The 23,912-nt window shown below is 37.8% G+C and overlaps 3 protein-coding genes, 2 long non-coding RNA genes and 1 pseudogene across 12 annotated transcripts; 4 read left to right on the forward strand and 2 right to left on the reverse strand.

Moving 5' to 3' along the window:
• Positions 1-1,130: 1,130 nt before the first annotated feature.
• Positions 1,131-5,752, forward strand: LOC124205197 (cyclin-dependent kinase F-4-like). 5 transcript variants are annotated; one of them, XM_046602567.1, is made up of 8 exons: positions 2,372-2,483; positions 2,548-2,792; positions 2,849-3,405; positions 3,487-3,637; positions 3,808-4,041; positions 4,119-4,609; positions 4,688-4,800; positions 4,880-5,752. In XM_046602567.1, exons 4-8 carry the CDS (start codon positions 3,507-3,509, stop codon positions 5,495-5,497), a joined length of 1,587 nt encoding a protein of 528 aa, XP_046458523.1. In that variant the 5' UTR covers positions 2,372-2,483; positions 2,548-2,792; positions 2,849-3,405; positions 3,487-3,506; the 3' UTR covers positions 5,498-5,752. The 5 variants fall into 5 exon arrangements, 4 of the variants coding, with proteins under 4 accessions (XP_046458523.1, XP_046458521.1, XP_046458522.1 ...); XM_046602565.1 differs by having other exon boundaries at positions 2,869-3,405; XM_046602566.1 differs by having other exon boundaries at positions 2,869-3,637.
• Positions 5,753-12,706: 6,954 nt separating this feature from the next.
• Positions 12,707-14,551, forward strand: LOC124205384 (annotated as a pseudogene).
• A 343-nt stretch (positions 14,552-14,894) lies between these two features.
• On the forward strand, positions 14,895-15,367 carry LOC124205200. The gene is made up of 2 exons (XR_006879243.1): positions 14,895-14,984; positions 15,144-15,367. It is a non-coding gene; the product is annotated as an uncharacterized LOC124205200 (long non-coding RNA).
• LOC124205199 lies at positions 15,322-16,973 on the reverse strand. Of its 4 annotated transcripts, none has more exons than XR_006879241.1 (4): positions 16,753-16,973; positions 16,601-16,691; positions 16,482-16,537; positions 15,322-15,426 (listed from the first exon to the last, which is right to left on the reverse strand). It is a non-coding gene; the product is annotated as an uncharacterized LOC124205199 (long non-coding RNA). The 4 variants fall into 4 exon arrangements; XR_006879239.1 differs by having other exon boundaries at positions 16,811-16,972; XR_006879242.1 differs by having other exon boundaries at positions 16,750-16,768.
• A 1,930-nt stretch (positions 16,974-18,903) lies between these two features.
• Positions 18,904-21,136, reverse strand: LOC124205201 (protein bicaudal C homolog 1-like). The gene is made up of 9 exons (XM_046602570.1): positions 20,750-21,136; positions 20,467-20,679; positions 20,180-20,407; positions 19,919-20,116; positions 19,699-19,855; positions 19,513-19,626; positions 19,302-19,445; positions 19,125-19,235; positions 18,904-19,064 (listed from the first exon to the last, which is right to left on the reverse strand). Exons 1-9 carry the CDS (start codon positions 20,795-20,797, stop codon positions 18,919-18,921), a joined length of 1,359 nt encoding a protein of 452 aa, XP_046458526.1. The 5' UTR covers positions 20,798-21,136; the 3' UTR covers positions 18,904-18,918.
• A 617-nt stretch (positions 21,137-21,753) lies between these two features.
• On the forward strand, positions 21,754-23,878 carry LOC124205203. Its single transcript, XM_046602572.1, has 8 exons — positions 21,754-22,008; positions 22,200-22,266; positions 22,350-22,469; positions 22,558-22,675; positions 22,735-22,878; positions 22,945-23,103; positions 23,170-23,398; positions 23,479-23,878. Exons 2-8 carry the CDS (start codon positions 22,212-22,214, stop codon positions 23,695-23,697), a joined length of 1,044 nt encoding a protein of 347 aa, XP_046458528.1. The 5' UTR covers positions 21,754-22,008; positions 22,200-22,211; the 3' UTR covers positions 23,698-23,878.
• The last annotated feature ends 34 nt before the right edge of the window (positions 23,879-23,912 follow it).

Below are 23,912 nucleotides of genomic sequence, written 5' to 3' on the forward strand. Positions count from 1 at the left end.
ATAAGAAAGAAGAGCCTAGTAATGAAATGGATGTTGCTGGAGTAGATAAGACAGGCGATATTGAAGTCAAATTAAATCGTCAAAAGATGTTTACTTCATAAGAGGAAGTTTTAGAGTCGGCAATGTTAGACTGACGTGTGAAACATAATTTAAAAATTCTTGGGCTCATCTTTTTTAAGTAAAAACGCAAACACCTTTTTGTCCCTCCCAGTTGAGTTTTGCACTTACACACGCCTACAATATCAAAGTAAATAAATGATGACAACACAAGACTTTCATCTGCAAGTTCTTTTCGTTTGTTATTCTAATCTCGTATTACTTTGTCTGTCTGAGTACTAAAGAACGTTCGAAAGTAAACTTTAAATTCCACCGGTGTCGTTTGGTGCATCGACATTTTCTTTGACATATTGTTATGTGTATAGGATTGATTCATCTTTGGACTTTAACTTAGTAAGGGGACCTGTTTTAGTACAGTTACAGAAATAAGACTAAAATAGTCAAACGTGTTTGGGCTGGAATAGGGAGAAGAAGGAAAAAATAAACATGTTTCTTGAATGATTTTTTAATCCTGGGCGGAGAATGAACACCATTGAGGACGTTGCCGGAATCATTCTTTAGACGGAATGACGGAATCATTTCTTCTTTGAAAAGGATCCTCGAAAACCGTTTGATTCACGTTCAGTCGTTCAGCATCATTCAGAGTGACGAAGCGATTCGTTTTTGTGGTTTTTGTTCTTTCGATTCTATTCATCTGAGGCATTAAAATTTGGGCTTCTATCTCGATAAACACATTTCCGCTTGATAGGAAGACCATGGCATTTCCGGTGAACTTTTCACATAACCACGTCGCAATATGATAACCAAAATATGTTATTATAAATTTTACATTTATGGATTTCGATTTTTTGTTTTTCGCTTTGTTGACTTCATGCTTTCTGTGGTTACTCTTTTCCCTAGTTTTTGACAAAAATCTTGGTCGCAAAGTGCTTCTTTATCGGTTTTATGGGGGAAAAAAAAGAAAGGGCAAAACATGCGTAACCAACGTCAAACACACAATAAGTGGCAGAATTGCGACGCTGCAAGCACTTTTGTTTGCTTGACGAAGGGCTGGAGACTTGATGTGTGCTGTGGACACACTCCTTAATAGGTAATAGCTGACAAGCTCCCAGACGGGAGCACGTGATCAACACGACATCCAAACAGATCGTCTGGAAACTGACCTCTAGTCTGTGCCCGCAAGCACAGCCACGTCAGCATCTCTTGAGGAGTACTTCAGCAGAGTCTAGCTCACTAGCTGAGACTCCACAAGCACTCTACTACGTACACTGCGTGCAACAACTATCATTTTTGTGTCGTTACGGCTTAATACAGGCTGTACCTCCACGTAACACCAGTACTTACATTTTTCTCATCTGATTGTGGCTTACCAAAATCCTGAACGCAACTGAGAGGGAACTCTTGTTAACAGACACATCGCAAAGTGAAGAACTACTACGAGTTAAGAATAATTTATTGAAGAAACCTTCTAGCGCCAGTGGCTTAATACACACCAAAATGAAATTCAGTTTTGATCCTTCTGAAGTATTGGGAAGGGGAGGTTATGGAAAAGTGTTTAAAGGGTTCTGGGGAGATCAGCCAGTGGCCGTGAAACGAATCGAATTAACAAGCGACGAACAAGAGGAAAAGAGTTTGCGAGAGCTTGATCATGAAAACGTGATAAAACTTTTCTACGCAGAAAGTGATGAAAATTTCAGGTAACATATTTACTTTTATGCAAAGATGATTACCTGTTTTTTAAATAAAATAACATCTCTAACGCAGATATTATGTCCTGGAATTATGTGAAGCTTCTTTAGACAAATTATTCTTGCCATATGGAGATCCTAAAATATACTTAGGGCCCATCCCTTCGCCAGAGGACGTTCTTAGACAGATGGCCATCGGACTGGCATACATTCACGAACAGGAGCTTGCTCATCGTGATGTGAAACCAGAAAATGTCCTTATCTCATCGACTAAGGATGTTGTACTGATGAAATGGGCTGATTTCGGGTTAAGTAAAACCATCAATAAAAGAGAAGATGCAACGCGTGGAGTTCAAGGAACTAAGAAATGGCTTGCACCCGAGTTATTGGAATCGTCAAGTGGAACAACACTATCGAGGTATCAAAGAAGTACAGTAAAGAGAGATGTCTTTGCAGAAGGTTCCGTCTTTGCTTACTTCCTTACTGATGGCGAACATCCTTTCGGCACTGAACGTTCGGAAATATCGGATAACGTTAAAAAAATAATCCAGTTAATTTGACCAGTATGTTTTACTGTATTCTATCAGATTTAAATGCGCTAATCAATTTCTTTGACGGTTTCTAGGTATTCGGTCTTCACAGGCTAAAAAGTTAATTGGCAAAATGTTGGCCAGAAATCCAGAAGACAGAATAAATTCGTCCGATGTTGTTAAAGAACTCGCGGATATAAACGACCAGGTAAGTTAAGACAAATTGATGCAAAATACTCTGATTGATCTTTTGTTTTCCAATTTTGCTTCAGTTAAAAGAAGATCTCAAATATGTAGATAGCATGGTGCCATCAGTTTATCGAATCAAAAACGAACTGGGATCTGGAGGTTTTGGGAGCGTCTGGGAAGGAGTTTGGCGACGTCAGAAAGTGGCCGTTAAAAAAATGATAATTTCTGACTTTACAAAGTTATGCCGTGAAAGAGAAGAAAGCTTGCTAAAGCTTAATCATCCTAATGTCGTTAAGATGTACCACATTGAAAGTAATTTAGATTATAAGTAAGTCTATAAATAATATATTGCAATATCATAGATATTTGGGAATTTTTTTAAAGTAAGTTTTTTAAATGCTTAGATATTTCGCCTTGGAACTCTGCGATGCCTCGTTAGACAGATTATTCCTAAAAGGTGTCGAACAAGAAAAATACAGGGGGCCAAGACTGCAAGATATGCCTTTACCACAAAATGTGTTTTCCCAATTGGCCGAAGGAATGGCTTACATCCACGAAAAGGGTATAACTCACCGATGTAAAGCCTGCAAATGTGCTTTTCTACGTCAGGTATAAGAATCAAGAATCAGAATCCGATCAGAAACAGATCGATCAAGTTATTTTCAAATGGGCTGATTTTGGAACAAGCAAAAAAGTGGACAGATTAACAGGAAATTGCTCAACGACTGGATGGAAATTTTCACTGATCTGGTGCGCACCTGAAGTGTTGAAAATTGTCGCAAACGAAAGCTCTCCGTCTGCAGGAATTAAAAGCGACGTTTTTTCAGAGGGCTTGATATTTTCATGTTATTTACTTAAAGGTGAACATCCTTACGGAGATTTGAAAGACTTCCTAGGCACAGGAAACAATCTGAGGAAAAATGAACCGCAAAAATTAAATAGTAATGTCCCGATATAACTGTTGTTTCCAGCAAATATTTACTTAACAAGCAAATGGTCATTTACTCGACCCTTTTATACAGAAATACCTACTGAGCATAAAATGTTTAAAGAGTTGATCGAAACAATGTTAAAAACGGATCCTACTAAAAGGCCTTCATCGGAAGAAGTGGCCGAGAAACTTGCATCATTTGTAAACCTAGCTGCGCTTGATGCTGCTTCGAATTACTCAAGGTAGGACACATTATCACTACATAATATCGCATAGTATCAAACACTTCATTTATCCCTGCATAAAATTCAATTTTTATCAAATTATTAAAGAGGTTTAATATGCTAAGTTGGTGTGTAAAAAACCACCATCGCAAATTTTCTTGATTTATGTGTTTAATATTTACTTCTAGTTCATCGAGAAAAATCCCAACAATAACATTCGATAGAAGAACAAAACTTGGAATTGGGCGATATGGGACCGTATTTAAGGGAAATTACGGTAGTGTGGGACCAGTGGCAGTTAAAAGAATTCAACTGGATTATTCTAATGACCGAGAAGAGTCGCATATGATTTTAAATCATCAAAATAACACTTGTCAATACCTCGTCAAACTTTATCACGTTGAAAACGACGAAGATTTCAAGTACGTCATTTAATCCAAGACATCATCTTGTCTCGGTAAAATATCATTGATGAGTACTTGATGCATTTTCTTACTAGGTATTTCGCATTGGAATTATGTACCGCATCACTGGATCAACTGTTTTTGCCTGGTAACGATCCCCGAAAGTACAATGGGCGAAAACCAAACATTTGTGAGGTTATTTACCAGTTAGCTTTTGGGCTGGAGTATATCCATTCAAAAAATATTGTCTACCGAAATATTAAACCCGAGAATGTTTTAATATCCGTCGACACTACTAGCACGAAAATAACAATGAAATGGGCAGATTTCGGATTCAGCAAATCCAAAAGTGAACAGGGAAGTTGGTCATTTTCAGGAAAAGTTGTTAACCAAACACCGAATTGGTTGGCACCTGAGTTACTAGACCAATCCTATGAAGAAAGAACAAAAGAAAATACAAAAATGAGTGATATATTCGCAGAAGGGCTTCTCTTTGGCTACTTTCTTTTAGAGGGCCGACATCCCTTTGGCTCACGTTTTGAAATTACGAGAAACATACTCTGCAACGACAAAGTTTATTTTGAACGTAAGACAAGAATTTTTCCAATAGAATTCTAATTCCAGGAATTGTTTTCCACGTTACATACTTCGCTTTATTTTACAGAGATTGAATCAAGCTGCTACCGTGACATAATTTTGAAAATGTTGGAACCCAATCCTCAGGATCGAATTACATCATCAAACTTGGTAGCATTTTTTCAATCAAAGGAAGAAGACGTAAGATAATTTACATGCTTTAAACGATTCTATATATAGCTAATAGCGTGAATATTAATTATAATGTTTTGGAATGCAGTTGGAAAGAAAACTATTTGTCTTATTGGAGAAAACGCCTCTAAACTTGAATGAAATCGGAAATGTTATTCGCGAAGGCGTGAACATCAATTGCGTCAATGAACATGGATTGACACCACTCTTTTGCCTCACACAGAAGGAAAAGGATGATTTGATGCAAGTTATTCCACTTTTGCTTCAACACGGAATCGACGTTAATCACAAGGATGAAGATGGATGGAATGTCCTTTTTTTCTTGTGTCGCTACTATCAGAAAGATAACCTGATCAAAATCATTGAACTTCTGTTGGAACATGGCATCGACGTTAATTGTAAAGACAATAACGGGAAGAACGTTCTCCATTTGTTATGCAAATATTATCAGAAAGAAAATCTAGTCGGAATTATTAGACTTCTGACAGCACATGACTTTGACGTTAATTTAAAAAACAAGGAGAACATTCTTCATTTCTATGAGTATGAGGGAGAAAACTTCATTGATATTGTCGAAGTTTTCATCGAAAAAGGTGTGGAAGTGGTTTCGGGAGGAATCAACGCAAGACGCATGGTTCGTAACAAAAAGTATCCCAAAAGGTCGAATGTCGAAAAAATAATTGAATTAATGGATAAAAAATGTTAAAACGTCAAATTATTCAATTATCAATTCAGAAAATATACACTACAATATACACAATATACACTATTTGTATGTGTGTACGCGCAATATTATCGCAACAAAATCTTTTTTTTATACATACAAATTGTACAGCAAATTCTGGCGTAGTACCTACGGATATCTATTTGACAATATCGTCTTTGCTGTTAAGATTCAAAATTCGAACTAAATGCAATTGTGAAACAACTTTGGAATAGCAAGAATAAAATTTTGGGCAAACAAAACATTTCACAGTTGCAAGTACAGTCTTTTTTGGTAGTTTCATCTAATCGCTTCGAGTAATTGAATGAAAGAGAAGGCTTAAAACGACATAAAAACAAGTATGCGTCACCTTCTATTGCTTCTATCCCATATTTCCGTTGCTTGTAAAGAAAAAGTTTAGACTGATAACTTTGTCGTAACAAAAGAAAAGGGGAAAAAAGAAAATTCAGTTGAAAATTTAAAAAAAAACCGGAAACAACAAGTCATCTACCATCGCCTTATTCACGATGACTCGATCAGCTACGAGCATTTAAAAGATACAGCACAGACCGCTATCCTCTCAAAAAATTTCCAACATGAGCTTTTACAGATATCGCACCGAAAAAGAAAAGAAAGAAAAAAGAACGTATCTTTAGAAATGCAACGAAAGTCAAATTAAGCAGTGGTTAAGAGCTACAGCTCTTGTCATTCGTATACTCCTACGACAAACTGTCGGGCAAAGTCTTCAAGACATATTCCAAATGAAAGATAGGGAGAGGTAGTGGGTAGAATTGAAAATAAATTAGTGCTATACTATAGTAGACATTAGTCGGAACGAAGTGTTGGTAGAAATATCTCATCTAGTAACTTATACATAAGCCACAAAACATTTTCTTCAAGGGGGATTTCTTGGAAATGACGAAACAGAAGTTTTACCGACAACTACTGACCTGCTGCCCATTTGAGATATGTACAAGAGTCAGCAATTTTTCTGCAATAACACGGAAGCTGTCGACTGCTTCCGCAAAAGTTTGTCCCCCTAGCTAAAACCAGCAGCACTAAAGCGAACCGAATTTCCAAGGAAGTGTCAAAAAAAGTCAAGCTGCAACCCGATGAAGGCTTCAACACCAATCAAAAAAATATACTTGGCTGCAAGAATGAAGAGAATCATTTTAGGGTTCCCTGGGATACAACTGAATTATATAAATCCTAACTTTTCAGGTTATTCCTATGACTGCGAAACTGTTCTGATTTCAAGTTATTCAAAACGATGTCCGATATTGTTATTCTCGATCGATGAAATGGCCTGGTTTATCCGAGATAAAAATTTCTTCTTTCGCTTAACATTCGGACATGAGGACATTTTCAAGAATACGCAAATGGCAAAAGAATCTGTGGTGGCTTTAAAAAAATGATATTCATTTGCTCTCCGTATTTTACTGTCAGTTGAGCAACTTGCCAAACCAAACCAGCAGTTGAGGGATATTTAACGGAAACGAAAATAGGGAATTTTAATATAGGTAACTGTTCCAACCTTGAAGCCTGGGAAATACTGCAGGCTGCCAGGCATCTCCAAGGACTCCTTCCGCAGAAAAGTTGATACGTCACACGGGATAAGGGGAGCGGCGCCCTCGTGAATGCGTTCCCAAACACATGATTGTACACGAGGAAAAGAGGTATAGCCCGACATCGGTGGATTCGCCATCAAACGGGATACTATTTACTGCATAAAAAAAGAATAAATGTTATAGGAAATATTTAGGAACCAGCACAAACAACGAAAAGTTGAAAATGTGGCAGTTAGTAACATTCATTTTATTCAATGAGAGTAGTAGTAGTAAGCAAGTCATCCAAACATACATATAACAGATGAAACATACCACATCGATGAAGCTGTGACTGCTGCTCACGACAATTTTTAAACCAGCACATGCAAAACTTGTGGATGATGATGATGATGACTAGCTCAGTACTCAATTCTGCATAAAGATGAAAAGGTTATTGAGAAATTAAATTAGGAACAAAGTAAATGGCAAACCATGTTGCCATGCATTGTCTGGGACTCTGGGGGCTTACATGAAAAGTACTAGTAAGGAACCAAAATTTTAAAAGTTTGGATCAAGTTACTCCTCTCAATGGATGGACTGTGGGGATCAAAAGGGAATCATCCTTTGCAATCTTGGCAATCAAGAAACCAAGAAAATGCTGAGGCCAGAAGCTGACCTAGACGTACACTTTCAGACTGGACAGGAAATCACACTTTATTCGGCCAAACTTCACCCCGACGACGAGGTCACCAATAATCTCTACCAAACGTTAACAATTCATTTGTCGGGTTATGAGTTTACTGTCTAGACAGTCTTCTACTACTCTACTACAGAGACCTCTATTGTTTGTTTACACGAAAAATTCTAATAATCAAGAAATTAAAATACAACTTAAAACCTTGGCAAAAATGCATTTCATTTCGTTTATAGTAAGAAAGGGTACACAGGCAAAAATTATTCGCCTGATTAAATCTGATTATGAATAAAATTATTTACCAAATGATTCGAGCGTCAATCAAGGACGGTATTACGAGTCATTGTAGAATCGGTTCGGAAAATTAAAGAAAATTGTGAAATATTTTTAAACATTAATCTGTTTATTCATTTTTCGGCAACGATTGATCCATTTTTTTTGTGATGTGATTTTTAGTTAATTGCCTGTGTCTGGTTGCAAATCCTGAAAAGTGTATAAATCCAACACAATAAACGGTGTCATACAGCAAAGGCAGAAAACGAAAGTTGATAACAATTTGTCCGCATAGACATTAATGCTGTTCCCAATCTCAAGAATTTCTTGGTGTAGTTGTTCATCCTCGTCAACATTGAAATTAAACAAAGGGAAATTGAATGGGAAGTCATCTTTTGGTTTCTGCTCCGATTTTATAGCGGAAGGGATGATCTGTTCCTTGCATAAAGGGCATGTGGACTTAACTTGAATCCAACTCCAGAGGCAACTGTAGCAATAAGTGTGGCCACAGCGAGGTCGCGACGCGTTGACATGGGGACCCAGGCATATAGAGCATACTCCGTCGTCGAAAATGATCGCGTTTTTCTTTTTCTCTTCTTGATTTACATTTCTGTTCATGTAATACAATTTAATCTTTTTGAAGCAGTTTTCGGTTATGAGAAGGCAGACGAACCAAATGTGAAAATGGTAAGGACTTGAAATTTTGTGAGACAACGTGATTCCTTCGATGATATTCAACCATCGTAACAAACACTTCAGGCAAGCTATAGATGTAATGATTGCGAAATAAAAGTCGAAAATCCAACTGTAGGCGTCAAACACAGATCGAGTTACTGGCCGACTTAGTGGAATGAAAATGAAAGTCAGACCAAGAGTCATTAAAGCAGGAATGCAGGCAATTGAGCCGATCCAAGAAAATTCGTAGAGAAGTTCGTAGAGCCCGTGCCAAAAGACTCCGGCGATAATCGAAATCAAAATCTTCATCACAAGCAACGTGAAAGTACTTATTTGAATCATATCGTTTGTAGATGAAAATGCTTCAAGATGACAAGATATCGTGTTATCCCAGAGGGTAGTACTTGCAGGGAGCTGCGGTAAAAACCACATTTTGATGAAAAGTTAATAAATTAATGGAAATAAAAGAAATGTAGAAAAAAGTGTGTAATACACCACAAAAGCCCCAGTCAAAGAAATGAAACAAAAAAATACAAAAAAAACTAACACTGCTTGAAGTCAACTGTTGTACATTTTTGTTTGACTGTGTATGAGTTCTGATGTGCCATTAAGTGGGCAACCAGAACCATAGTTCCGTCATTTGATATTACTCCTTTATGTTTGATGGAGTCAGTAGCTGTCTGAACCGAAATCGGCAAAGTCAACTCTATCTCGCCTCGAGGGGTGGAGTCGATTGAATCCCGGTGGAATTGCAAATCATTTTTTAGGGAAAGAATCAGGGGGTGACAAGACGGAATTTTTTTTGCGTCGATCTCCTCTTTGAAGATAGCTGGAATATCAAACGATATGGGGGGCCAGTCATATGTAACTTTGGCTACGTTACTGCCGGGACCAGTGCCGACTACTTCAAATTTCACATGGGAAACTCCTCCAGGCATGGTCACCAAAACACACAATTTTTCCTCCTCGGTGTCCGGATCTTTGTACACCGACATCAATACCGGTTGATTTTTGGAGACAACGTTGGCATCCATATCCTCCTCTTCGCTGACATTTTCTGGGTCGGACGGCCTGGAACGCTTAGTGGTGCTGCCAGAAACATCAGCACTGCTCCCGGAGACCCCACTGGCTCCTGATTGGTTTGTTTCCACTGCAAATGATAAAAATGTATACCTTTATAATAAGAAAATGTTTTAAATTATTCAAAAAAACTTACATCCAAGTCCATATTTGCATTTAAGCTCGTTGAACACACCTCTGAAAACTGGCAGACTGAACTCCATAAATTCACGATCTAGCTCGAAAATTTTATGAGGCAATGCATCGGGGGAAATCAGTCCTTTTTTGAACAAATCTTCAAGTATTCTGTGAGCCTTACATGGTGGAATACGTTTCCATATCTTTTTGGGCGGCATGTTAACACGAATATGGAAATTAGGTCGATTCAGTACGATTATGCAACAACAAATCAACACTTTTCGTCGTCTGCACTCTCGACCTTGTTGCCAATTTTATAATTATTTGAATTAATTGATGATTAAGGGAAATAAAATTCAGTATTAGCTAATTAAAGCATTATACAGTGGAGAAGTATTGGTTATTCCCATTACAATGTTATGAACCATTTAAACAGTTAAGAATGCTGTGGGGATCGAACCACATATCCATTGATTTCCACACCGGTACTCTACCATTGAGCTACGGAGTTATATGATACGTGTTGATTTATCTATTATATTAAATGCGCCCTATTGTTCCGTTGCAACTGTCACCACAAGTTGCGCTTTCTGTGAAACCTTAGCTATCCTTTTTCACAAACGCAACCTGCGCAAACTTTCTTAATCGAACATCTTTCGCCTCGATTTTTGCGAATGTATGATCGCCATACAAACTTTCACCAATATGCGCAATAAAACCAGCGAAAGTAGTTAAATAAAAAAACTTACGCACCTACAAGAACGCAAGTTTTGTTCTAGCAGAAGCGCAAGTTTTTAATAACTTTTAAATAAATCGTGTTTATAATATGTCGATGTAGCTCAATGGTAGAGCTCTTGCACAGCGATCAATAGATCGAAGGTTCGATTCCGAGAAAAATCAACAGTATTTGTTAAAATTATTTTTGACATTAGCTTTCGCCGTAAGTTACGTATAAGCGCATCTGCGCATCTGCGCAAGTTGCTAGAACAAAACTTGCGTTCTTGTAGGTGCGTAAGTTTTTTTATTTAACTACTTTCGCTGGTTTTATTGCGCATATTGGTGAAAGTTTGTATGGCGATCATACATTCGCAAAAATCGAGGCGAAAGATGTTCGATTAAGAAAGTTTGCGCAGGTTGCGTTTGTGAAAAAGGATAGCTAAGGTTTCACAGAAAGCGCAACTTGTGGTGACAGTTGCAACGGAACAATAGGGCGCATTTAATATAATAGATAAATCAACACGTATCGTATAACTCCGTAGCTCAATGGTAGAGTACCGGTGTGGAAATCAATGGATGTGTGGTTCGATCCCCACAGCATTCTTAACTGTTTACATGGTTCATAACATTGTAATGGGAATAACCAATACTTCTCCACTGTATAATGCTTTAATTAGCTAATAATACTGAATTTTATTTCCCTTAATCATCAATTAATTCAAATAATTATAAAATTGGCAACAAGGTCGAGAGTGCAGACGACGGAAATTGTTGTTTTTGTATTTTTTCGATTATTTTGGTGTATTTTTCATCCATGGCATCCGTTGAAACATTCTGGGAAGCTGGGCACAAGATAACTGGACATGACGTTGACGGAAGCCTAAGTCTAGGTTATCGTCGATTTCGAGCGTTTTTTGGAACGTCGCCCTTAGTGTGTGTTGTTGCTTGGGACATCATGTCTATAGCTCGTCCAAGAACCTCAAGAGCAGAGCATCTGTTATGGGCTTTGCTGCTGTTAAAACGATATAGTGTTGAGGAAGTTAATGCGGCTTTAACCGGCGTTAGTGAGAAAACCTTTCGAAAGTGGTCTCACATATTCACGAGGGGTTGTCAACTCGATCCGAAGGTGTACGGATCTTAAATCCAAAAATCATTTTTTCAGATTTTTGGGATTTTTTCAGATTTTTTCAGATTTTTTCAGATTTTTTCAGATTTTTTCAGATTGCTATAAAGTCTTATTTTACCAGATGGAACCCCATTGATTGACGTGGCTTTACTTTACAGGTAATTGTCCAGCGCTGGACAATTTCTTTGCAAACCTCTGACCAAATTTGGAATGTAACTTTGTGCCCAGGTGAAAGTTTGAACTTGGACGGGCACCGTGAAAAGATAGATCAAAATATTTGTAGTTTTTCTTCTTTATTCATAATTTCGAGAACATCAGGATCACCAAGTACATCTCGGATGTACTCTTCAATCATGACACTTGACTCATTTACTTTAGCCAACGCACGAATTCCACTAAAATTGAGATCGTTAAGTATTTTTTTAATACTTTCAGGTACAATGACCTTGTTTTCTTTTAACAATTCCCATGTATCGTCATCCTCTCTAGAAATACCAGAATTTATAGAAGTCATTTTTCCCATCAAAAATTCCTAGCATGGCACTGACAGCAGACAGACCAAGAGACAGACAGAAGCCCAAGGGGAATTATTAACACAGTAAGGGGAATTAGAATCGATAACGAAAAAAAATCGATTCTTGTAAAATTTTGTCGATTTATTAAACCAAAATTCTCGGAATTTTGGGATTTTTGGGATTTTTTGATTTTTTGATTTTTTTGATTTTTGGGATTTTTTAGGGATTTTTTTGAAAAAATCCGAGGGTGTACGAGGATTTTTTTGAGTTGACAACCCCTCGCATATTCATCAACCTTCTTGCAGACATGCCCGTTGTAGGTGAAACATGTCATATTCAAATTTTTTATCAGTTTATACATTTTCTTCAATTCTTTTCAATTAACAGCTTTGCTGGGAAGATCGTTTCCGAAGCGCTCCAAGAGACGCATCTACTTTTATTTCTCTTGATGGAACCGATTTTAAAATCATGGAACCATCAGACTTTGATCCAAAATGGTGGTCCCACAAATTCAATGGCCCCGGTTTGCGATATGAGGTTGGCATTTGCATACGCACCGGGGATATTGTTTGGGCTCACGGAGGACTTCCGTGCGGCGAATGGCCGGATCTTCGGCTTGCTCGAAATGCAATTATTGCAGCCCTTCAACCAGGAGAAAAAATTATAGCCGATCGTGGTTACAATGACCAAAATTTTTTTGACGTTCCTAATGGAAATGCAGATTTGCAAAAAAAACAAATATTGGCGAGACATGAAACTGTTAACAAACGAATCAAACAGTTTTGCTGCCTGAATTTCAGATTTCGCCATTCTTTACATTTACATCCTCGATTTTTCCACGCTGTTGTCAATTTAACTCAGCTGATGAACCAAAATGGCGAACCCTTGTATTCAGTTAATTTTTAAATTGCAATAACAAATCATCAATACCGATTTCAGGGTGTAATTTGTTTATTTCATAGTTTATTTTGGTTCTTCATTTATAATTCATAACTGCAAATGTTAAGCTTATTGCGCTATTTACCGCAGCTCCCAGAGCAATAGATCCCTGGTCGGTTCTCGGCTGTGTTGGCTTCCCTATCCCGGTTTCAGGGTAAACGTGGTCCGATTTGGAAACATGGATGAGCGCCTCTAGTGAGTGTGTCAGCTACTACGTGAAGCCAGCCAATCAGGAAGGGTCTATGAAAAACTCATTGGCCAATCACAGCTTACTTTTCTACATGAAGTGAACAATAATAAAAAGGTAGAAATATCCAACTGTCAAACCTCTAAGTTTCAAGCCGAATTTATATTCGATTTTGAATAGCCGGTTGTTTTCGCACAATCCTAAATTAATTTGCCGTAATTTATAAAATGTTGTACTATTTTCAATGAATGTTTTTACTTTCCAACTATTAGGCTCGTAACTTCAGCACCAGTTCATCATCCCAGCAGTTGGTGAAGGTAAATCATGTGAGTGTGGTACAGGTACATTTTAACCTAATTGTGTAATTGTTATAGGCTCCAGTCCAAGTTTTTGGGTTGTATGGTCGCTATGCCTCAGCACTCTACTCTGCTGCTTCCAAACAGAAATCTTTGGACAAAGTTGAGAGCGAGTTGAAGGACTTTCATGCAACTATTGCCAAAGATCTCGTTTGGCAGAATTCATTGCCAACCCCACTTTGAAGAGATCACTTAAGAAAGATGCTCTTATTTCAGTTGCCAAGAAATTGAAAATGAGTGCTGTTACAGGCAACTTCCTTGGTAAGTTTTTCTTTTCTATTGGTTTTCACTTCATTCTAATTGTTATTCATATGTTTATGATTACAGAACTCCTTGCTGAGAATGGAAGACTTAACAAATTGGATGTTGTCACTGGCCATTTCTTTAACATGATGGCTGCATTCAGAGGTGAAGTTGTATGTGAGGTCACCTCAGCCAAGGTAAAATATAAATCTAAAAAACATTAAACAATTACATGTTTAAAAAAATCTATTCTTATATCAAGGCCTTGGATGCTGCTACATTGAAAGAGGTTACTGCCGCTCTTTCTGGATTCTTGCAGAAAGGACAGCCTCTCAAGATTTCAACCAAGGTGGATCCCTCCATTGTTGGTGGACTTGTAGTTGTCCTTGGAGATCGCTACATCGACATGAGTTTGGCATCAAAGATTGAACGTTACACCACTCTCCTTAAACAACCCGTCTAGAAATTTTAAGTTGGCTGCGTTATAGTGGGAAACAAATATGTACATCTAATGGCAAAGATATGCTGTAGTGGATATGAAAAATAAAAGAAATCGTATCACGAGGTTCTCCTTGTATGCAAACAAAATTGTCATTGTTATTTCAAACACCACATTCAGCTAAAGACAATAATTTGTGCACATTATATCTGGTTGAAACATTTGTCTCTTCTTGGTCCATAAGTTCTCGCATATACCTGTGTCTTCGTTCCCAGTTTCGACTAAGTTCTGTTGGGCAAGCCGAGGATTTCTTTTTGGAACTTTCAACTACTGCCAAATGATCCTTTAGATCGGGAAGATTACTCACAAAGCGGGATGAGACTTCAACGAGCTGTCGCATCAATTTAACATTCAGCATGCAGGGAGGGGTAACAAACCAGACGGTCTTCAAATCCTTCTCCTGAGCTGCTTGAATGATGCTTTTGGCGTGAAGTGAAAGACAGGAGAAACAACGACGTACTAAGAGTTTGATATCATGCTGAAGCCGGCTGGAACTAAACCGCTTGGCGGCGCTGAGCGGTGGTAGGGCAGTTTTACTTTTTGTGTTTACAACATTAGTAGAAGTTAGCTACTGTAGCAAAGTTTTATTGAATTTTCAACATAGCTTCAGTGAATTTATTTTATGAAGAAGTGAATTTATGTTCTCGAAATGCCTATTTGAATCTTTATTTCCCTTCCCAGTTCCCACTGCTTTGCAAAACTGCCCTACCACCGCACAGCGCCGCCAAGCGGTTTAGTTCCAGCCAGGCTTCAGCATGATATCAGATTTTGGTCTGTTAGCCTATTCCGTTGTTTCTCCTGTCATTCTTCTTCATGCTTTTGGATTCGTGAATGTGTGAAGCGACGGAGCATAATACTCGGGCGTATTTGTTAAACGTAGCATAGTTTGGCTCAGCTTCATAGAGTACATGCCACAAATTGACCATCAACTGCATTAGCTCACACATGATCCAGGGAGCTTCCACTATAATATATATTCAAGAATTGTTATTTAACAAGCAATCCACCACTCAAGTGCACCAAATCCATGGACCCCACTTTTTTTCCCATTCCGCTATGGGACCTAAAAATCTGAAATAATGCAGGCATATCCAGTTTTTTACTCCGGATTCACCTGTGTTTGCAGAATTTAAATATTCCCTGCCGTTTGGGAGATATTTAATGTTAAAGTTTGGGTTTTTTCAAATTTTAACAATTTTGGGGGGTCTTTGGTATCGCTTTATGGGTAAATGCTAACCTTTAAAAAAAAACAAATTCTCCCAAAAGTTTGCTCGTCCATCCCTCAATACGAATCCAAAAGGAATTTACATTCTAGACTAGATTGGCCGAGTTATTCCCAATCTAGTAAAGTGTAATTTTTACAAGTTTCCCACCAAGCCTAGTCGCCATTTTTTATCACTCTCCCTCGCGTTCCTGGTGGATGACAGCCGAAGCATACGAGTTCTCTGCACCTCGGGCTTCATATTGCCGGCCACTAGACTATATGAAAGGGCCTACAGTATGTCCCCCGGTCTAAAGTGAAGGCCAGGAAAGCGTAGCTTGGGCTGTCATCCGCCAGGAACGCGAGGGAGAGTGATAAAAAATGGCGACTAGGCTTGGTGGGAAACTTGTAAAAATTACACTTTACTAGATTGGGAATAACTCGGCCAATCTAGTCTAGAATGTAAATTCCTTTTGGATTCGTATTGAGGGATGGACGAGCAAACTTTTGGGAGAATTTGTTTTTTTTTAAAGGTTAGCATTTACCCATAAAGCGATACCAAAGACCCCCCAAAATTGTTAAAATTTGAAAAAACCCAAACTTTAACATTAAATATCTCCCAAACGGCAGGGAATATTTAAATTCTGCAAACACAGGTGAATCCGGAGTAAAAAACTGGATATGCCTGAATTATTTCAGATTTTTAGGTCCCATAGCGGAATGGGAAAAAAAAGTGGGGTCCATGGATTTGGTGCACTTGAGTGGTGGATTGCTTGTTAATATTAAACAAAATAAACATATGTAAAAATACCACTTACGTTATTTCTCCATTTGAAAACATCAACATTTTGCATTACTTGTTGACTAGATGTATCTAAAATGAAAATGGTTCGGTTTCTGTGCATTACAGATTGTACAGAACATACAATATTACTACCATTTAACAGAAAATGTTGGTTTCCAGGGCATTGCTCCAGCATTAAGAGTCCACCGTTTGTAAGGATGGAACACGTTCAAAATTTCAATCCCTGTTTGAAAGTCACTTTCGTTAAAATGATGGGAGCAAATATGTACTCGTCAAATTACTACATGGAATTAGTTCTCGTCATTTTGATAATGAAGTTTTAGGAAATGCAAACAGGGTAACCTCGTTTTCTTTTTGATTTCCTTTGAAATATGTTGATTTACAACCAGGAACAGCACACCTGCCAACCATTTTTACAGAAATTATGGTTAGGCTTCATTCACGTAATACACGATGATGGCGAACGTATTCACATATTACACAAAAATGGCCGCCGAAAGTATTATTTGAAAGTCAACGTCTTATCACTAGATGGCGCTGATTCATTTTTCCACTTCACAACTTCTGACAAGCTCCGCCCTAAAATGTCTGAAAATCGGGGATACGTTTACCCTGAAACCGGGATAGGGAAGCCAACACAGCCGAGAACCGACCAGGTATCTATGGCTCTGGTTGTGGGGATAGTAGAAAGCGGGTTTTTTATTATTTAAGCATAGAATTACTTATCTAATCTTAGAAATGTTCAGGATTATCGTTGTTTAGAACATTCTGCGTTTTATAGAGTAATTTTAAATGTATAATTCAGCTTAGTTTACCCATTAAAATTAAAGAAAGTCCAATAATCCAATAATTTAAATAATATTTTTTTAATTAATTGGACAGCTTTGCATATTACCGAGTAAACGAACGGTTTAGAATAATGGCTGCACCTGCACATCTCGATGTAAATTTAGCAGAATACAGATGCAACCGATTCACGCACTATTTGGATGAACGCAGGATCGACTTGCATTCAGTATGATATAATCTTCGTTTATCTATTGAGTCTTTCGATTTAATTCTTCTTGTTTTCAATAAAACATTACTTTTTCTGCTATTATGTATTAGGGGGCACCCGGGGTTGAACTGAGGACATTCCGATCTGCAGTCGGATGCTCTACCACTGAGCTATACCCCCTGAACATTTGCATAATTTGGCTCTTATTCAAATTCAATATTTGATTAATATTTATGCTCAGCTGCCTATATAATACAAGTAAAATCAATAGTGCAATGCGCATCCTTGTATTGATTGAATAATGCGGTAACCTGAGGCAGATGGTTGCAACTTTAGCACTCTTCTAAAAAAAAAATCTGTTGCCATATATACTAGTGACATTGATAAATACATTCCACTTGCTATAGGATGCGAATGGCATGTCTGATGACCTTTTTCGCGTAAGGACTGGAATTTTGCATCTTAGGAACGTGGGTTTGGTCAAGGCTAGATCGATAAACGATAGAATTAACAATCTCACTGAGAACTGAAACTTGACGTGAGTCGGTTGGATGCAACAAGATGCTGTGAGATAATAAAATATTACCGAGCAATATATTGCGATAAGAAAGAGAAAACGTTTTCTCTGGATTATATAGGTTTCTAATTTGAGCGGGAAAGGTGAAATGTTCGGCGTGAAAACTCCTCGGTCGAGCTGGTGGAGAACGACCACATCCTGCCCATTCACCGGATGTTATTTCCTTGTTTCTTCATGCAGTCGGCCATTCCTCCTTCGTGCGTGAACTGTTACTGATGAACCTGCCCAGCATTTCAAGGCAACGTGAAAACATTTTGGCGACCTTGGGGCCCGTATGCAAGCTGTTAATCGTGAAAGGCGCCGTGCAAACTATTTATTTATTATAACATGTGACTTAAGAGCACAACATCAAGTCGACAACTTTCAAAAGATTATCAGAACGCGGGAATCTGTTTATTACGTTTACTTGTTTCTCCTTATAAAGCATTATTTTTAAAAGTTCTTTCAACCATGTAAGAAAGGAATTTGGACTGTGCGAACCCATCAGCTAAACACGATTGCATTTCTAGAAATTTCATTTAATTTAACCTCATTTTTAGCTTTAAATATTAAATGAATGCAGAGAAAAGAGAATTTTTTTGGTCATGCTTGTAATGAAAAATCATAAGTAAAGTGGTCGTATATACAAAGAGAATCATGGGAAAAGTAGTAAATAATCCTCAAGACACACATTGGACACATAATCGACAGGGTCACAAGGGTTTAAAAGTGAGGGAGTAATTTAAAAAAAGTCCTGAATTAGGAAAGAATCAATTATACGATAAAAACACCCGATCAGGTAATAAGGCCGCGACTTCATTTACCGCGACGATAGCGATCAGCGGCGTAACTCTGATTAAAGAAATAAAAAGAATGAGTTAATTGATTAACTCACATTTATAAAGGGGGAAAGATTAAATTACCTTGAATGGCATTCAACATAATTTTTCTGGCACCAAAGGAACGGATTCCTATGCTGATGAAATCCTCGTCCTTCAAGGTTGTAAACATCGCCAGATCGACTTCGTTCTGGACAAATAAATCTGAGATAAAAAAAAAACAGAATTACAAATAATGCAATCAATCAAAAAATAAGTTTCTACCTGCGTAGTGAGAGAGTCCGACAGTGTCCAGCAACTGCGACAAATGACGAGACGAATTCTGGTCGAATTGCGAGGCAGCCATTGATGCTGGTATACAGGAATCTGCAGCACCTGTCAAATAAATTTGATTTAAAAATAATACAATCAGAGAAACAAGTATGTTTTAAAGGGTCTTACGTGGAGATGACAAACTTGTAGCTCCGGAATCCGAGCTGGAAGTGCTGGACGATTGAGGAATGTCAACGCCGATTACGCCCAGCTGCTGCTGTGCTGGGCCACTTTGACTAGAAGACGATTCCGCCAGTTTAAGTGAAGACAGAACTGCGGTGAAGAAAATTAAAATTCTAAGTTACAACCAACATGTAAAGAAAAAAACGAATTAACTTACTGAAAGTATTCTGGGTGAGTTCAGCAAGCTCCAACCAAATCGACGGTAAAGATGGAATGACAGTCTGATCGCTGGGAAGCTCTAGACAACGTCTCAGCATTTCATACAAGTTTCCTGGAATACAAAATAACGATTACTGTCAGTTCAAGAGATGAATAAAGAAAACATGAAATGTTATGAACATACGTGCGTTCCATTCGTAGGAAGTGAATCGAATAGTCACAAGGTCCGAAGTGGTGCGCTCAACACGAATCATCACGTCAGCCTCTTTCGCATCAGCCAAAATGCAACGATTGAAACGATCAGATGGAACTTGAACCATTAACTGCATCGGCAACAGTCCCTTTAAAATCAAAATGAATGATAAGCCCAAATAAATAAAAATGAAAGACGAATCAAAACTTACATTCAGCATGGTGCTGGCCTTGTCAACTTGATCCAAAGAGCCACGAATCCAAACGCAATACTTTTTGGGCAGCTCCTTCAGAATAGAAACATCCGGGCAACGAATTCCGGCACCTGTGGCTGTGGTGATTTTGTCGACTTGGTCACGAAGAAGCCACACATGATCAAAAGAAGTCTCCACTTTCACCACAACCGCATCCTACATTACAAACACAATGAAAATCAATGAAACAAGAGAAAATTATCAGAGACTGTTGCTTACAATAAGAGTATCCGTTAAACGTCCAAAATAGACGACCGAGTCTTTAAATTGTTGAAGGCGATCCTGATGGCCACGGATGTTAACCTGGCAGCTGATTCCGTCAATTTTGGGGTAGAATCGCAACAGGACGCCAAATGATGACGAGAAGTGGTGGGTCACATTTGTCTGGCCGACTGAGCTGATTCTTTCAATGTTGCAATCAACGATAAACTCGACCGGAACATCTGCCTTTAAATAATAACAAACATGAATACAACGAATATTAACGGTAAAAAAAAAATACTTACTCGAATACGTTGACGAGCGTTTTCAAGATTGGCAATTGGACCACGAATGACGACGCTGTTACTCTTGGATTCGCCGGCGATGCGATTGCGATCCGGAAAATGAATACGCGTTTCAGTGTCTTCCATCACACGGTTAATGTTCTGTCCAGATCTGCCAATCAGGTGAGAATGGAACGTGTAGCTCACTTCCATCGATAACGTGGCTGACTGGCCCTGTATACATGCATAGCATATTAAATCAAACATTCACACAAATCAAAATTACAATTTATTGGTAAATTACCTGAGATTGGAGAGAAAGAGCCGAGAGCGACTTGTTAAGAGACTGCATGATGTTGCTTGACTAAAAGATCTAGAGCGAATGATGACTCAACACTGGAAGCTCCGGGCTTATATACGGTTACTCGAGGTCAAACGTCCTGGGTTCACCTCGCACATTCTTCAAAACACTTCTCCGAAAGAAGAGGGGCGAAACTATAGAGAGATGCCGCCGCACTATGCACCGGTAATTCCCATAGAGACTTTTTAACATCACTGGATGCGCTATCTCGATTTCTTTTGGTTGCACGGTTGGTTTCCAAACAACTGGAGCAAAAGCCAGTAAAAGTCTAGATTGGAAAACTCGTTTGCGCAAACACACATAATAAACTGAATCAACAAACAGAATTTCCAGAACTTTGGCGATTTAACGAAAAACAACACGAATCTGAAAGAAGCTGCGTTGCCACAATGAAGGACAAAACACAAACAAATAAATGATAAACAAAAATGCGTTCTGAAAAAGTTAGCAACACAATTCATTGTGATGAAGAATGAAATTTTTGCTATCAAATTCTTGTTCGTAAAATTATTTGCAAGTCAAATCAAGCCCTTGATTATAGGTGAGTCGCATAGTGTGAGTATCACTGTAGTATACATCCAGAAAACTTCTCTATTTTACCTAATACCTATGTACATGGACGCCGAGATCGCAGGTGGAGGTAAGGGGAAAAAAGCCAGGGCGGGATTTCTCTGACGAAAAACCAAATCAACTCGCAATTGGTTGTTATGGGACTTTGTAAATGGCGGCATTATCATTCCATTTGGAATTTTCTCTCTAGCCCATTGAATTATACTTGGCGATCGTTTTCTTTCAAATGGCCCATATTTTGTTATTTTAACGGTTAAGTAAAATTCTCGTTTCGCGTTTACAAATCGCGTGTGACAGCTGACGTAAACAAATCAAACGAAGAAAGAAAACAAACACTCTCGAAGAGGCGGTGGCGCTGATCCCTGCACTACTCACGTGTTAGTTACCATTGGTTACCAAGGGAAAGTTGACGCTAAATTCCATTAGTGTTGTTGACAGCTAGTTAACTACATCACGTTTTAATTCATCCACATTCTTTAGTTTTGATATTGAATCAGGCTAATTTTCTTTGTATTCGTCTGATCCTCATCACTTAGTTCATATTTAACGTAAAAAATACGTTTCATAAGTCTGCACGTGTATGATCTTATCCACAATTGAAACTATTCATCGTATTACGTCCTATCAACGAGGTATGATTTGTAATGCTAGTGAATAATTTACTTGAATAATGGATAGCTTTTTACCAATATGCGTTTCCTATTTTGTGCATCAACTTATTCTTTTTACTGACTTGATGCTGTAGTCAAATATAATTAGCTAACTTTTCACAAAAAATGCACAACTTCTCACATCTCACATGTAATGCATATTTTTCTTGCAGGCTTAACGAAACATGGCTTCGAATTCGAAAACTGAAATAACAGAAGAAGAGATTAAAGAGCTTGTTGGTAAGAAAATAACATTGAACCAAATTCCTTTGTGCATGTGAGGCATTAATAATTTTTTTAATTTTATATGATTGTGAATTTAGAAAGAAAATATAAGGCAGCAGATATGGCGGAACATTTTAATGTATCAGTTGGAACTATTTATAGACATCTGCGCTTAATGAAAATTTCATTAAGAGTACATCGTAGATCTATTCAACAAGGTTCATTAATTTTGTCACATAGTTCATATAAAATAGTAGTATTAATATTCAATTTGTTTGTCTTCATGTAATGATTCTAACATACTAGGTGAAATGCAGGGTAATGTTAGTGGATTGCTAAATCTATCTTTGACAGAAAGGAATGATCAAAATGTTCTTGCTCCTTTGTCTCTTTTCCACATTGGTGGATTTTACAAGCTTTCTGGGTATATTTTCATTTAGTTTGAACTTTGATTGAATAATTATAGTTAATTTTATTATACAGATATGGCTTTGTTATCCATGCTTGTATAGATGTGTATTCACGCTTCATTACCTATCTTGACGTTTCTAACAATAACAATCCATCTACAGTATTACGTTTATTTCAATCTGGTGTTGCCGTACTTGGATTACCTACGCGTCTTAGGTATGTTGCAATAGTTTTACGGCTGTGAAATGAGGTCTTGTGCTAATACCAGTTTTTTACTTATAGATGTGACAATCAGCTGGAAAATGTTGGCGTTGTTCATTTCATGGACATTAATCGTCCTCTAGTCAGCGACAGAATTGTTTACCAAAGATCAGGAGGCCGCTTGAAAAACGTTTTGAATAAGGTCGGCAGTTGGCTTCAACCTTTCATCGATTTAATTAAGTAAATATTTAAAATATTAATGGATGAGATTTTTATTTTCAAAATGTCTTCTTTATGAATTTTAAGAGATTTAGAATCTAATTGCAATCTGGATCAGAACTCGAACTTTGACCTTTACTGTCTTCATCTTTGTTTCATTCATTTAATGAAATCTCATCTCAATGAATGCCGCGAAAATTGGAACAATCAGGAATCGATTAAAACTACCACTCCCCGTCAGTTATCTCTCATTGGATTAATGAGCTTAAAAATTCGCGCTGGAATTGACAAAGCCTATTACCCAGAGTTGGATCAGGTGATGACGCGAATTTCCAGTTTGACATTATCGAAACTTATCTTGTATTACTATTTACTAATGTTCTCTTTATTTCGTAGCCCAAATTATTGGATGTAGAGCAACAAGATTGGGAGACAACTGAACCGCCGATGGACCGTGCTAATGTTGATGTGCGTGAAGTCAAGCCTATAGTTGAACCTAATGCTGAGATTGTCTTGGGCCAACTTTTCCAACTAAAGGCTGTTACCATTCACACAGTTTCCGAAGTGTACTTGCAAATGCGTCGTTATTTGCAGTCTATTCACAATTCGGAATGAACAGCGTTTAGCTTTAAGAAGTGATACGGTAATTTATGGTTAGTGATTATGAAGATTTTGAAGCTTTTTAGTAATCCTGACATTTAAATTCATTTTTATTATTTGGTAATTGTGTTCTGTTTTAGTTAAACTTTTCAACAGCTTCAACTAATACAGACAATCAAGTTGTGCTTTTTCTTTACTTCTTTTTCTATTTGTTATAATTAATCTATAGA

Source organism: Daphnia pulex, chromosome 10 (assembly GCF_021134715.1).
Source record: "Daphnia pulex isolate KAP4 chromosome 10, ASM2113471v1".
Classification (NCBI taxonomy): Eukaryota; Metazoa; Arthropoda; class Branchiopoda; order Diplostraca; family Daphniidae; genus Daphnia; species Daphnia pulex.

Bases quoted from the DNA above. Each gene is read 5' to 3' on its own strand.
- LOC124205197 (XM_046602567.1), top strand. From the start codon at position 3,507: ATGTTTAAAGAGTTGATCGAAACAATGTTAAAAACGGATCCTACTAAA. The intron at 3,638-3,807 runs GTAGGACACATT...ATTTACTTCTAG, and splicing joins GCTGCTTCGAATTACTCAAG to TTCATCGAGAAAAATCCCAA. The intron at 4,042-4,118 runs GTACGTCATTTA...TTTTCTTACTAG, and splicing joins GAAAACGACGAAGATTTCAA to GTATTTCGCATTGGAATTAT.
- LOC124205201 (XM_046602570.1), bottom strand. From the start codon at position 20,797: ATGCAGTCTCTTAACAAGTCGCTCTCGGCTCTTTCTCTCCAATCTCAG. The intron at 20,117-20,179 runs GTAAGCAACAGT...TTTGTAATGTAG, and splicing joins GTTTAACGGATACTCTTATT to GATGCGGTTGTGGTGAAAGT. The intron at 19,627-19,698 runs GTATGTTCATAA...TTTGTATTCCAG, and splicing joins TTCCTACGAATGGAACGCAC to GAAACTTGTATGAAATGCTG.
- LOC124205203 (XM_046602572.1), top strand. From the start codon at position 22,212: ATGGCTTCGAATTCGAAAACTGAAATAACAGAAGAAGAGATTAAAGAG. The intron at 22,470-22,557 runs GTTCATTAATTT...CTAACATACTAG, and splicing joins TCGTAGATCTATTCAACAAG to GTGAAATGCAGGGTAATGTT. The intron at 23,104-23,169 runs GTAAATATTTAA...ATGAATTTTAAG, and splicing joins CCTTTCATCGATTTAATTAA to AGATTTAGAATCTAATTGCA.